Here is a 14,541-nt window from a genome sequence, read left to right as displayed (position 1 = left end):
TAAACTCATACAATGTTTATTGTATCATTAAGAGGGTTCAGTGAGAGAGGTTAGCTCTGAGGATGAGTGATGGGTTTAAATATTCATTCTGTGGGTGGGTCTCCGTACATGTTCTCATTTTCAATCCATGTTGCTCAGTCTCAGTTACACGTATGTTAGTATGACAGTAGGATTTTAAGATGTCAGCTAATGCATGTATACATAGTGATGGAAAAGTCAGATAAATTAGTTGGAACATAAGAGGGCTGAATAGTTAGATGAAAAGGAGAAAGGTTTTTACACATCTGAAATCGCTGAGAGGGGATGTGTATTTCCTTCAAGATACTCAAATTTTAAAAAAGGCAGTAAGATGGTTTTTGTGTGGACTATTTATCCACACACAAACCATCTCTGATCAAAACGGCAGATACATTTACATACTGTATACGTATGTGGGTCTCTCAATTCAAAACCGGTGACACTGGTAAACGTATATGGTCTGAATTTTGATTGACTTCTTTAAGAAATTCAATACTATACCTGATCTATCAGCAGTAGGCGATTTGCTAATCTTGACGGAGCATTTCTATTTTAACCGCCGCAGCTTTTATAGCCTTTACGGCACTGGTTTAGCGGCCCGCGAGTCGAGTAGAGACAAGATGAGTCGGAGAAATCATTTCACATGGCGTGCTCTAAAAAGAGAAAAGTAGACAGCAGAAACAGAGCTTTTAATCAAGAATGGACAGACTCTTACATGTTCAATCTTCCCACTGGCAGTTCAAAACCAGTAGGTCTCATATGAGACCGTAGTGATTATTAAAAGCGGCCATGTGAAGCACCACTATGAGACAAAGCACAGAGCATCTTTTGAGCAGGTTAACAAGGGGGATGGATTTTGGTCATTTTGCTAACAAGGGTGATGGCATCCCCCCTCGTCCCCCCTCAAATCGCCTACTGTCTATCAGACTCTAATGTGATCATTGGAGGGATCACAATTGCCTTTTAGATTCGAAATTAGATAAGCAACCAAGCCAACTGGGTACATCGTTAAATTCTCTTATTCAATCCTATAATCTAGTAGATGTTTTTACACAAAACTATTCCAGGATAGATCATTTTTTGATGGATTTAAGGTTGCTATCCGTTGTCTCCTCGTGTATCTATCTCAACATTCTTGTATCAGACCATGCCCATGTTTTTTTGAGTCTCAAATTAAAGATTGATAAGGGAGACAATACCTGGCGTTTGAATAACTCCCTGTTAAATGATCCAGAATTTTGTGCATTCCTCTCAAAGCAAATTTCAATATTAATGAGCACTAATGATAAGGATGATGTAAATGACTATACTTTGGGAATCCTTGAAAGCTGTTCTTAGAGGCCATATAATTTCATATGAGGCAGGAGAAAAGAAACGTTCTCGGGTCAGACTATCTGAAATAGAAAAAGAGTTGACATCCTTACAAACTACATATAAAGACAGGCAAACCACAACTAGGCTAAACAAAATTCTTTCTCTCAGATATGAATTCAACACCATAATCTCAAAGAATTTTGGAAAGTTACTCACACAAGTTCGACAAAAGTACTTTGAACTGGGAGACAAACTATATAGGTAGTGAGCCAGACAGTTAAGACAGGCACAGGCCTCAAGGGCCATTCATAGTATTAAATCCAGAAATAGCATGATCTTAACAGACCCCCAAAAAAGTGTTTTGCAGACTCTTATGCAGATGTATACCAAACACAAGGTAGAGTTGATGTGAATATTTTTTCACTAGTTTAGATCTGCCAAAACTTTCTAAAGAAGCTGTGAAGGCCATGGATGAAGATATTACTTTAAAGGAGATAAGTAGCACCATTGCTTCCTTTCCAAATAATAAAGCTCCTGGTCATGATGGCTTTGGCATTGAGTTTTTTTTTTTCAAAGACGGCGTCAGAAGCCAAAGAACCATGTCAACTGACAGGGTATTGTCTGGCTATAACATGCTAGCGGCTAAACCTCTGTCAAAATGGGCTGACTTGGCCTATGATCAAAAACTAGCGAGTCGACAAATTTGCTAACACAGCCAAACATCTAGCAAGTGCAACATCACAAGACATAGCAAGCCAGCTAATATTACTTACTAATCCAGCAGCAAGAAGGCCAGCTCGGTGTCTGTCTTGAAGCCTTTTATTTCGCCAACGACTAAAAGCCAGTCCGAGATTTACTCTTGTCTGGCCTCTTGCTTAGTCACTCTCGATTTTTCTCTTCTTAGCTTCCTCCGTCAACATCCTCTTCAGTCTCTTTGCCTCTGCCATGATGTCCGTACGGAGAATACCGAGCTAGCTTCTTCTTATAGCTAGTTGTGTGATGTAGTGCCATAAATCATTATGCACTTCTCGCGGGAGATCGTACCCGCTCAATCCAAGTTACATAGCTTAAGAACAGGCGTTCGGGGGGCAGAGTGGAAGTGGAAGAGGTGCCATTCTCCCTATTACAAGTCAGTGCACAATCAAAATGATTTTTAAACTGTTTTTAAGGTAAAATAGTTGCATTTAGTTGCTTTAACAGCCCCACCAAAACAGGAAAATTACATTACAGCAAATCAAATTACTCATAAAAGCACAAAATACCTATATTGATAGTCGAATATGCGAAAATCATGCATTCATCCCTGGCTTAAATGATTCAGTTTTCACAGTTTGGAATCTTAAGGGTATCAAGGATATAAGCACTTTATACCTTGATGGGCAATTTATGTTGTTTAAGCAGCTACAGAGAGCATATAACATTCCAGCTTCAAATTTCTTCAGATACTTGCAAATTCGAGAAAATTTGTCAAATTTTGAGAATGTATGTTGCCATGCCTCCCTCGAGAGTATCAATAACTTAGTCAGGGGGCAGTCTCTTACTTTTATCAAGCAATACAAAGACTGTTGTTGTTAACACAAGTGTACTCAAGCAGAATTGGGAGACCGAGTTCGGCGAACAGATAGACAATGAGACTTGGGAGGAAAGCCTTGAAAGTGTGCATAAATGCTGAATTGACTCTAGACATAATCTGATACAATTTTTAAAAATTCATTGGCCATACTACTCCAAAGAGAGGGTCATTGACACATTCTCTGTGTATTTGAATGTTTCTCTAAAACCTTGGAGAAGAACTGAGAACCTAACCCACTAGTCCCATTACTGCATGTTACTAACTCAACATCTTCTCTCTTCCATAGTTCTGTGCTTTCTCATTTCTCTCCTCTCTCCTTCTGTCGCTATCAGCAGGTATTTCTGCCTCCGGAGCTGCAGAGTCTGAATCTGTGGTTGTGGGCCACCTGCTGCCCCCGTGTTCCTGCTCAACAACTGCTACTACAGTTGTTGTTATTGGCTCTGATGCTGACATTATTCTGCCTATAGCTATCATTCCTATTATTACTAATTTGTTCATATTAACGCTATAATTACTATTCTACTATATATATATAAATAATAATAATTCTACGTGGCATACATTGTGCCTCCCACCATTGAGTCTGGTTCTGCCCGAGGTTTCTGCCTCTTAAAGGAAATTTTTCCTTGCCACTGTCGCCAAAGTGCTTGCTTATGGTGGGATTTGTTGGGTCTCTGTAATTAATATTATAAAGAGTAAGGTCTAGACCTGTTCTGTAGGAAAAGTGCAATGAGATAACTTCTGTTATGAATTGGCGCTATATAAATAAAATTGAATTGAATTGAATTGAATAGTCGCTGTCTTAGGTGCCACGAGTGTGTTACCTATGGCAAATACGTATGAAACTCAGGCCATTTCATTTGGAATAGAGGTAGCAAGAAATCTTATTCTACTTATGTGGAAGTCAGATTATGCACCAACATATGATATGTGGATAAGAGAGGTGATGAATGTGTCATACTTAGAAAGGTTATGGCTCTCTAATAAGAAAGACTGAAATTTCTGTCAGAATTTGGAACCCTGTACTAGAGTACCTCAAGGGTAGTGGACTGATGGTGTAATTGTGTACCCTCTATCCCTGTGTATATGCATTTTATTAGTAATGTTGAAGTCGTATGATTTGTTTTTTTGTATTTGTGAAGTTAATCGTGGCTGTGTTGTTCAAGTGATGTACTGAAAATCTTATAATAATTTTTTTAAAAAGCTATATAAATGAAGTCTATTATCATTACAGTTAAGCAGCTAAAATATATATTATTACTTCAGTGGCACTCTCCATGCAAAGCACATTAGATCCAAATATTCTCCTGTGAGTTTGTTCCCACTGCTGCATTTGCTATTCTAATGAAAGTGAGGCTGGAGAGTTTTGGTAACAGGTGGGTTTACTGAATAGGTGGGGGAGCTATGACATTGAAAAACTGTGCAGATGTAATCCAGAAACATGATTGATAGAATATTGACAACTATAGTAGCTTCGGCAACAGCTAGTTGACACCCTTATTGTCTGACTGGAGTTTGGCTCCATCTAGTGTTTTGATGGCACACTGACCTTCAGTCCTGCAGGAGGCCTCAGTGTTGCTGAGTGGCTTCTAACTCCCAATCAGCTGATGGTGCACACGCTTGTCTGATCAGCAGCTACTTAAACTCAGGTGTGTCTGTTGCTCACTTTTAATCACTTTGTATGTTGCTCTGTGTTTTTCATATCCAAGTTCTCCACAAGGTAAAGCGACTGTACTTTGTTTTCATCACAACAGACAACCTGGAAAGCACATACGAATGATTTGGAAGCCTGATTTTTGGGTGGTGATGAGCTTTTTAAATGCAATTTTTAAAATCAGTTCCCCCTTTAGTGATTAAATTCAGGATTTTGTTGAATTTTGTCTGTTTTACTCTTGTTCATCAGATTGGCTATCATTTTATTTGATTTACTGTTGTTCGTCAAGTTAGATCAGAGCTTCAAGCTATTTAAATGTGTGTTTAGGAGTCTGACTCGCTTCTTCACTTAAGTCACAGTGTGACTTTAAAAACTTGAATGGCTGGGCCACGATTTCTTTCCTGATGTTGATACTATATCAACTAGTTGGAGAGTGACAGCCATTGGGCAAAACTCACAAGCCAACTGATATTTAATTATTTAGCACTATTGATCCTCTGAACACTTAAAGCTGACACTTGTCCTCAAATGAAGAAATATAAAATTACATTTGCCACATTGTTGGACCGGTGGAGGGTGCAGTTAACATTTCTGATGGACAACTTACATTTTGCAGTCAAAATGTGTATTGTGTAATGTTTCCTTTTAGCATGTGTTGAATAGTAGTGACAATTTGCAGTATGTTTTGTTTTCAGTATTATTCCTTGCTGTGGTGTAGCGTGAAAACAGGAAGTTTGTTTGATATAAAATGATCCACTTTAATAACACAAGACATTAACAGAATTTCTGCTACGCTGAAGTTTAGATTTAAATGTCTCCTCACAGTGTGGTGCACAACTAACAGTCCTCCATGTAGGTTGAATATGGCAGCTGTTAACAGACCGTCACCAGCTCATCCAGGACCAAATGGCAGGAACCTACACTCTCGCCCTAACAGCGGTATACTAAACTCTGGACAGCAGAATCCAGGACTGCACGGCACCAGCCAGGACCCAGGACCTTCATCCCATCCCCAACAGCACGTCTCTGCCCGGCCTGTCTTCTACGTCCCTGCTCCACCTCCACCCCCTTTCCTCCACTACCAATGGCCCATGCCCTTCTCCTATAACCCCTTTGCTGGCTTCCCAGGCATGGGTGAGTCTTGTGTCACTTTTTCTTTTTTTAAATTTTGGAGGAGATATATTTTAATTCAGGTTGTAGACATTTCAGTGATTTCACTTTTTTTTTTTATTACCCAAGGTGACTTACTAGGTACAGTTTCTTAAGATTATGATACAAGGGGTGGCCACACTTACATGAACACCGGTACAAACCTTTGTTGTCCAATGAAATAGTCCTGAAATATGTAACGTGTGATATTGTAAGGTAGTACTTATTGGACTTCATTACACTGCAAGTATTTTAAAACATGAACCATCGTCTCAGTACATTTGACCAAATTTTTCTACCTCAGGCTATGGTATGGTCATGCCCCCATTCCCTCCTCCCCCCTATATGGAGGCTCCAGCCTACATTCTGCCCTACCCTCACATCCAACCAGTTGACTACAGACGCTTGCTCCACCCCCAGGTCCACGCTCCCAGCGCACCCTACCAGAACCCAAACCAGACCCGCAGAATTCGCCTGGCTCATACTTTCCCGATTAGAGAAACTGTGAACTCTGAGGTCCAAACAGAACCCACACAGAGAGGCATAGGTGATTATGGTGAGGGAAGCCCACTCATCAGCTCAGATTCTGGACATGGAACCACTTCTCCATCCTCCTCAAGCTCCAGCTCCCAAATACAAGGCTCTGCCGAGGTTGAGAACTATACGTTGCCCACCAGTAATGCAAATGACTTACAGGTTAACAGGACCTGCACAAGTAGCGCAGTAAAACACGGCTTCAACATCCCACTTCCTACAGGAACAAAGACCGTCAAGTCATTTATCAGAGCAACTCTAGAAACACAGAAGAGCTGTAAAGACAGTGTTGGTCAGGAGACTGTTCCCCCTTGCAGTAACGGTCAATGCAGTATGTGGTCAGTTAGTTCTCCAGGTAGCATGGTTCCTGTGTGTAGCTCTTCACAAGAAGAGGATGATGTTGTCAAAGAGCGATGTGTCTCTGTTCCTGACATTCTGATGAGTAGGGGAGATGGCATGCCACAGGAAACAATGCTGAAAATGGCAGACAAGGTTCTGCCTCAGAATGACCACCAGCTGCTGTCTTATAAAACTGAAGTAGAGCATGAAAAGGCAGTTGACCAGAATCCAAATGAGACCAAGAATGCTTCAGTGGTGGCTGATGCGAATGATGATGCTGAGGGTATATTAAGTTCTGAGGACAGTGAAACCCTTTCCAAGATCCTCAAACTGAGAGTAGCTCATGAAGAGCAAAAGGCAGAGTCCAGAAGAGAGAATGAGCCTGTGGGATTGGTTGGCTCTTTAAGGCATTGCCTACCGTACAGAGATGACCTGCTGCATTCCCTAAGCAAGTCCCATAAGCTCCCTGACAATGAGCAAGGAAATGGCAATGAGACAAATCCACATGAAGACACTACAGAGATCATTCCCTATCAAATGTCTTTAAATGGCTGTCAGATGACGAGAAAAAATGAGTCTGTTTGGTCTGTGGAGTCTCTAGCCCCCTTTATCCCCACTAAGGAGTGGCTGTTGCAGAACAGCATGTATGAGCCTGAAGTAATCGTTGAGATGACAGAGGAAGCTGAAAATTGCAGACTGTCAACCCAAAATGATGACCTAATTGTCAAAGCTAGTAGAGAAAGGAGGCAGACTCGCAGGTTTTCCTCTTCTGACTCTATTCCAATGTCAGACAGCTGGCTCATTTTCAGTACCCCAGCTGGGAAGCAAAGTCCATCAAAGAAACCAGAAATGGAGAGTGAAAATGATGCCTCTGAAATAAGGGGACCTTCAGAAAAGGATCCCGTAGCTTCCCAGACTCACCTGCCAAGTAAATTATTTTTATCTAACTCCACTGAAGAGGATGTGGACGAAAATAGGTCTTCTGAACCAGAGGCTATTCAAAGCCCAAACCAGGAATCTCTCATTGTAAATGAGCAGGAGAAAAGTCCCGGCTCTCCTGAGCAGCAAGAAACTCTCCTCTTGAACTCTGCAGCAGGTGAGAAAATCTCATCTATGGGCCAGCTGATTCTCCAAAACGGAGTTGATATGGAGGCAGAGGATGGAGCGTGTGGAAACAAAGCCAGTCAGCTGAGAAACGAGCAACTGTGTGTCCCAATGGCTGACCAGAAGATGGCTGAAGTGTCTCCGTCAAAGGGACATTTAGTGGACTGTGGCATCCAGTGTACTGAATTACAGGAGCTGAAGTGTGTATGTGAGTTGAAGAGCAGCATGGGTCCAAGCAGAAAACGGCCTTTTAAATATTCAGGTGATCTGCTTCTTAATTAAACATGGAATGTGTGTTGTGCCCTTTGCCTCTTGAGGAGAAACTTGTGTAGTTCTTTAACTGTTGTCTCATAGATATGAAGAAAGCAAACCATGGCAAGGCTAAAGGATTCTGCATGAATGGACACATGCAGAAAAACCAGAAGAGGCCTTGTCAGTGGAGGAACAGAGGTCAAGGTAATGCATGTAATCGAGAATAGATGTAGGAAATGCAGCATATCATCAGGTCAAAATTTCAGTTTGGTTTATGATCAAATACCTGCAAGACCTCAATTTGAATTTTTTTTTCTTAAATATCCGTGCAATTGTTTTCCATACTAAACTTGTATTCGAACCTGGTCTACACTAGTTATATTTTGGGTACAAGACTGGTAATTTGATGCCCAGTCATACAACATCAAATCATAAATATAACATGTATACTTTTTTGTGTGTAATTCATCAGTTCAATCCTAGAATGTGGTGTAAAGTAAATCATATCAGTAGAGAATAACATTGAAAACAAGAATAAAATATTTTAAAGGTATCAGGTTTTAATGATCCATCCCAACAGAAAGTAACAGAGCTTGAAAATTTGAATGCCGCCTTAGTGTTATTTTGAACACACCTGCTTTGGGACGCATGAAAATGAGAAACCTAAGCCAGAAAATCTGTCAGCTGAAACTGCATTTTCAAATTGTATTAACTTCAGGACTGTGTAGGTGTGGTTTTGATAACGTTTAAATTTAAACGTTCCTAAATACTGACTAGTACCCCCAACACACAAACACTGAAAGCTCTAGAGACTTAGCAGTGTCATCTCTCCATATGCACAGAGAAGCAGAGCAGCCACCAGGAAGACGATAACGGATATTATGGCAAACCAGGGAAATCAAAAGGTGAGAATGGAAGCTTTATCCTCACTGGTGTCAGAATGGCTGATCGTGCAGCTTGCTGTAGAAATATAGGCTTTGATTCCAACCGACGACTTTAATCTCTTCAGTTTGGCTTGTGTAGGTAGTTTCTTCATAACTCGAAATATTAACCTATTTACTGCATAACCAAAGTTCCCGACAGGACAGTATCTGCTCCTTTTGGAATCCACCGATAGTCATATCCAATACTTTCTACCAGAAAGCACAAATGAAGCCTTCATGAGCAGACTAGTGCAACTTGACTTGGTGTCAGTCACCTGATTTAGTTTTTTTTATTTAGTTTTTTTTTTAAGAGGGGTGCCATCTGCAACAGTGCCTTATTTCCCTCCATCAGCTATCACCAGAGGGCGTCACACACTTTCAGATCCTACACAGTGGCTTTTATTGAGGAAAGTGCTACCAGGTTTCATTACATTGTACAAATGTTTGTTTTCACTCCCTGCCTAATGTATTAGTGACTTAACAGATGAAAGCAGGCTTTCTTTGCATTTTTTTAATAGTTTGTTGCTTCTTCCAGGTGGAAATGGAAGGAATCCACGGTACTGAGCACTGACTACACTCTACAGGACACCTGGTTTTAAAGAATCAATATATTAAAATTAATTAAAAATGTAATCCTATATTTCAATAAATGCTTTTTATGTCAAAACTAAGTTTTCCTTGCTCTTAACATGGTTTAAGATATTTTAGTAGCAAACTGTGGTTTAGTTTTTGATCCTTTCACTTGATGCACAGAATAAAATGTTTGTGCTTCTAGGTTCCCTTTCTGCCTGTTTTTCTAAAGCTTGTAACTTCAGAGTTGAATAATTAACAAGACAAAACCTAAAGGCTTTTGTAGGAAAAAGTCAGAACTCACTGAAAGGCAGTAAATGTTGTTGGAACAGGCCTCTGGTTTAAGTTTTGGAATGTGGTGCCACAGGCGCTTGCATGTCAGTGAATGGGAATGCAGTAAATATGCTAGTGTGAACATGAACTGCACTGTTGCACTGGATATGTTCCATTAGTTTAATCTGTATAAATGTAATATTTGAAGTTGAATACAAATGAATTTTATTCAGTGTTGTGTAATGTAAGTCAAATGGCTGCATTGATACAGTGCTTTTCATCTGAAGCGCTTTACCAAATTATGTAGTTGTCTTTTTTCCCTCATTCTCTCACACGCACACTGATGGCAGCGAGCAATTTGGGGTTCAGTGTCTTGAGTGAGGACAAGTGGACAGGAGGAGCTGGGGATGGACCCGCTCTTCTCACCCACAGCTGCCCACTATGTAATGTATCAAGTTTATTGTCTCTATTGTACAGTTTGCTGTAGTCACTGAATATGCATATGCACCCTGAACCAGTGATATGTTGCAGCTGTTGTGTTTGTACTCTTTGAAATATGTACTTACGAAGGCGTGAATAAAAGCAAGAGATTTTAACATATCAGCATTATACAATGACAGCTGCTGATCTTTAATTGAAAGGGATAGGAGGTATAGCAGTGAAGACCCCTTCCAGAAAGCAATTACCAAGGTGAGCTAATAAAATGGTTTACGGTATATAAAAGGACACTAACACATACAATTAAACATAGGCTTAGATATATTAACCTGATTGAGATTACCCTAAAAGCTTAAATTTACACAGCTGATGGGCTTGTAGATTGGAAGGAAAACACTAAGTGCGAGAGTGTAAATGATAAGTCCACATTGCCTCCTTTTATTAACTAGCATTATTAGCTAGCATTACTAGCATTGCTGTCCTACAGCATAAAGGAGCCTTTATGCTGTAAGACAGCAATGCTGTAAATTGATCAAAAGCTGCAATGTTAAGCAGAGGCTGTAGAGCATGCCTGGAAGTCCTTTTCAAAAGCCTGAACAGTACACCAAACAGTAATATCACAGGTCACAGGTCATGGCCCAGCCAGGTGATCTCGTCCAGCAGAAAGTCGATGTCCTCTTGCTGTGTGGCAGGATTGGAGAACACACACCGGAAGAAATTGACTTTGGCTCCCAAAGGCTGATAGCCAATCAGAGCAGAGCCCTTCTCCATCATCCTGCCTTTGATCCGAGGAGCCACCTGCCGAGACAGAGTGGAGATCACCATCGACAGTATGAGCCTCATTTCTTCAGTCTCCATTTTTAATATTTAATATAAAATTAGTCTGAAGCAGTGGAGCCTGACCATTACTGAATGAGTCCCAAGGAACCACTGTCATGTTCTGTACTGACCTGATGGAGTCTTGTGTCTCTGTCAGGTCCAGGTGGAAGGCTTCTCAGACTGGGAGGGATGTACCAGAAACACACGTTACTGTGCTCTGGCTGTGCGAGAGGCGAAGGTCAAATATGCCCAGAAAGAACTGATTAGTGATTTAGAGAGATAAGGAAACACTGAGGTAAATAAGAAAATAGAATACAAACAAATAACTAAAATCTTAACTACACACTGAACTAAAACAAAAAACTAGAACCAAAAATATACGATAGTGCTCGGAATGTTCTGTACATGTTAGTACAGGTTTAAAGGCAGAATAAATAGTAGGATTCTCCTAAAAAACAAACTTATACAAAAATAATCCCTCTCAATCATCACTTATGACCCACTAGAAATGTGTGGCTGTATGTTCTTAGTTTCTTATTCGTTTGCAGTGTTGGGGATGTGTCGTAAGGGGTGCTGTATAGAGGCGTGTGGACCCTAAAGCAGATGACGAGGAAGCGGTCTCAGGGTAAAGTAGCCAGATGACTACCGTGTTTATCGTGGGGTGGAATGCAGGCATGAACAGGCAGAGGTGGAAAACACAGTTCACAAGGGAGCAGGCAAAATCCAAAATCCAAACAAGGTCCACGGGAGACCAAAGAATCCATCACAAACTTACATTCAATGCTCGGCAGGAACAACACCATATGTACAACAATGATCCAACACTGAACAAAGAAAAGACCCAGACAACGAGACACGGATGCAAACAATCAAGGGAGGACCAACAATCAAAACTGGAGGGAAAACAGACAGGAAGTAAAAACATAAGACACACAAGGGAAGGAGACTACTACAAAATAAACCAGGAAGTGATAACACCTAAACTACCACAGGATGTTTCAGGGCGTCAACCTTTGGGCAGTGGTGTGTAGCCCCCAGCCAATGACAGCGCGCAGGCTGTGAGGGCGGGACTGTGTAAAAATGAAGCGAGCAGGTTACATCGCTGTCTCCGTCTCTCTCCTCTGCTCTGCCTGGGTCATAGATGTATCTCCAGCGCTGGCACAGCGCTAAAAGAAGTGTGGAGACGGTTGGGGCTGAGCCACACACACACACACACACACACTCAGGCAGAGCAGCGGACAGGATGAAGCTGACTCTGATCCTGCAGTCTATTTGGAGGTAAATTGGGCTGAAAAGTGAAAGCTTTTTAGATGTCTGGGACACATATAACTGTTGTTACATCAAATGTACCCTGTTTTTAGATGTCTAGATGTCTTTTAACCCTTTAACAACTCTTTATTAAATGATAGACTGTATTGTCTAGACTACAGTATATGTCAATCACCTCTTCAAGACCTCTGACACAACTGAAACACTGTTTCAAGGTGGAGAATTTTTCTTTTAAGATACAACAATACTTTCAACATGGCACACAGTGTGATCAAAAAGATAAATATCTTCCCCCCCTTGAAAACCAGCCTTACTTTGTTTTTGAAGACCAGTTCAAAGTCTGTCCTCCTCTGCAGTTGATCGTACAGATACTCAGCATTCTCTAAGCATTTGTTGATCTGATATCCAAAACCCTCGGAGCCCTGCGAGAGTGAGTGACAGACACAAAGATAGAGAGAGACACAGAAAGTTCAACAGGCATACAGACATCTTATCACACAGTCTTACAAAGGGGGGCAGATTGAGACAATACAGAAACTGTAAAGCCAAGCAGCACCCAATAATGTATTAGTATCTGTGATGCTGTATGGAGTTTTGGCTCCAATTCAACATCTCTGTGTGTGAATATGGTCTGCTAGATTCCTTTAAAATTGATAATATACAGTAAATAAAATATATTATGGTGTTATAACAGTCAGTTAAAATTCTTTATAGGTTCATCTTTTGGCCATTTATGGACCGATCTTTGGGCTTTTTGCAAACTATAGCACCTTTCTAGTCTTTCCGACTACTCAAAGCGCTTCACATCACATTCACACACTGCCAACTGTTCATCAGAACAAAGAAACTGACTCAGTCACACACACCGAAGGCACAGCCCTCAGGAGCAATTTGGGGTTCTTGGTCAAGAACACTTCCACATGCGGACTGGGGGAAGCCAGGATCGAACCACTGACCTTCCGATTGATGGACGACCCGCTCTACCACCAAGACACAGCCGCAGAGCAGCTTTATTATATTGCACATTTCAAACACAGAGGCAATTCAAAGTAAAGGCAAAGAAAAGCATTAGAATGACATTCAAAAACAATAAGCAATAAAAACTAGAATAAAATCAATTAAGAGAGAATAAAATGAAGTAAAATACAATTACAGTGCCGTTACAGTGCAGTAATAAGTTGTACGTTTTCTCAAATGCAACAAAGGAAACAAAAGTGCAGCAGAGAAACCAATCAATCAAAGGCACAAGAGAACAGCAGAGTTTTTCATTTAGATTTGAGGATACAACATAGCCTCGGCCTTCAAGGTATGATCTGAACCAACTGAGGACTGTGCCAGATAATCCCCCCCACTTTTCCAGTCTGTCCTTGCCTTTCTTTAGAAGGGGCTTAACAACTGTTGATTTTGTTAAAATGCGTGATAGGAATGTGCCACTGACAATTTTCAGCATATCCATTTCTAAGCAACTGAAAACATTTTTGAAAAAGCTGGTTGGCATGGCGTCAAAACAGCAGGTGGATGAATTAAGATACTTCACTATATCCTCCTTAAGTTTAGTATTGATAGTATTGAATGTTGACAATCCCAATTGACAGGCCCAATTGTTCTGACAAAATCTAGTGTGTGCCCTTGAAATTGTCAATAAAGTGCAGTGAATGGAGGGTGCATGCAGTTGAAAGCCAGGTGCTCAGTGCTAACAATCTGCTGAATCTATCAACTCCTCTCCTGACAAGTGGTAGGGGGCCACTGATAAACCAGCCATTTCTCATTCCCAGGGCGTCAAATAACGACGTTTTGTCACGCTCCTCAGCGTTGTTTACCCACGCACATGGTACCCTCTTTGGGAAAGCAGTATGTTTTGGTGTTCTTGTTGCTCATGCCTTTTACATCTTTAACTGCAAAATCACCCACAATCAGAGTTTGCGGCCCAATCCTTAGCTTTCCTTGTAGCCTTTAGCTTCTACAATTCTCCACTGCTCCCCCTCCTCCATCTTCCTGGGAGAGTCCTACTCCCCCCTCAACTGGCTCTCAGGCTAACGGCCCTCTCCAGACTGACGACTCCCCCCCTCCCCCGCCTGTAGCCTCTGCTTTGTGCCTGACTGCTGACCAGGTGAGAGGACAGCTGATGAAACTCCACTCAAAAAAGTCTGCAGGTCCTGATGGTGTTTGCCCCGGGGTGCTAAAAGCCTGTGTGTCAGTGTGGAGATTGTACAGGAGTACAAGTACCTGGGAGTACACATGGACAAGAAACTGTACTGGGCTAAGAACACTCAAGCTGTTTACAGGAAGGGCCAGAGCCGCCTCTATTTTCT

General features: G+C 41.2%; 2 protein-coding genes across 7 annotated transcripts in view; one reads left to right on the top strand and one right to left on the bottom strand.

The window, feature by feature from the left end:
* The first annotated feature begins 4,553 nt into the window (after positions 1–4,553).
* Positions 4,554–9,527, top strand: LOC122887138. 4 transcript variants are annotated; one of them, XM_044220076.1, is made up of 6 exons: positions 4,554–4,625; positions 5,404–5,693; positions 6,013–7,947; positions 8,040–8,141; positions 8,780–8,842; positions 9,396–9,527. In XM_044220076.1, exons 2-6 carry the CDS (start codon positions 5,423–5,425, stop codon positions 9,422–9,424), a joined length of 2,400 nt encoding a protein of 799 aa, XP_044076011.1. In that variant the 5' UTR covers positions 4,554–4,625; positions 5,404–5,422; the 3' UTR covers positions 9,425–9,527. The 4 variants fall into 4 exon arrangements, with proteins under 4 accessions (XP_044076011.1, XP_044076012.1, XP_044076010.1 ...); XM_044220077.1 differs by having other exon boundaries at positions 4,555–4,625; positions 5,416–5,693; XM_044220075.1 differs by having other exon boundaries at positions 4,556–4,625; positions 5,385–5,693.
* A 499-nt stretch (positions 9,528–10,026) lies between these two features.
* The window catches only part of gad3 (glutamate decarboxylase 3), a 46,083-nt gene continuing 41,568 nt past the window's right edge, over positions 10,027–14,541 (bottom strand). The window contains exons 14-17 of one of the 3 annotated variants that reach the window (XR_006380479.1): positions 12,544–12,651; positions 11,092–11,181; positions 10,675–10,939; positions 10,027–10,619 (exon numbers count right to left, since the gene is read on the bottom strand). Coding sequence is in view for 2 of the 3 variants with exons in the window: in XM_044220080.1 (XP_044076015.1) it covers positions 10,766–10,939; positions 11,092–11,181; positions 12,544–12,651 (372 nt within the window). In the remaining variant the exon portion in view is untranslated. Of the gene's footprint in view, positions 10,940–11,091; positions 11,220–12,543; positions 12,652–14,541 lie in introns of all 3 variants that reach the window. The other 2 variants (XM_044220080.1, XM_044220081.1) reach the window with 2 other exon arrangements.

Source organism: Siniperca chuatsi, linkage group LG13 (assembly GCF_020085105.1).
Source record: "Siniperca chuatsi isolate FFG_IHB_CAS linkage group LG13, ASM2008510v1, whole genome shotgun sequence".
Lineage (NCBI taxonomy): Eukaryota > Metazoa > Chordata > Actinopteri > Centrarchiformes > Sinipercidae > Siniperca > Siniperca chuatsi.
Note: the sequence above shows the minus strand (reverse complement) of the source record. Positions and strands in the feature narration are given on the sequence as shown.

Coding starts and splice junctions, on each gene's coding strand:
- LOC122887138 (XM_044220076.1), top strand. CDS start 5,423: ATGGCAGCTGTTAACAGACCGTCACCAGCTCATCCAGGACCAAATGGC. Junction 5,694..6,012: donor TGCTGGCTTCCCAGGCATGG/GTGAGTCTTGTG, acceptor TTTCTACCTCAG/GCTATGGTATGGTCATGCCC. Junction 8,142..8,779: donor GTGGAGGAACAGAGGTCAAG/GTAATGCATGTA, acceptor CCATATGCACAG/AGAAGCAGAGCAGCCACCAG.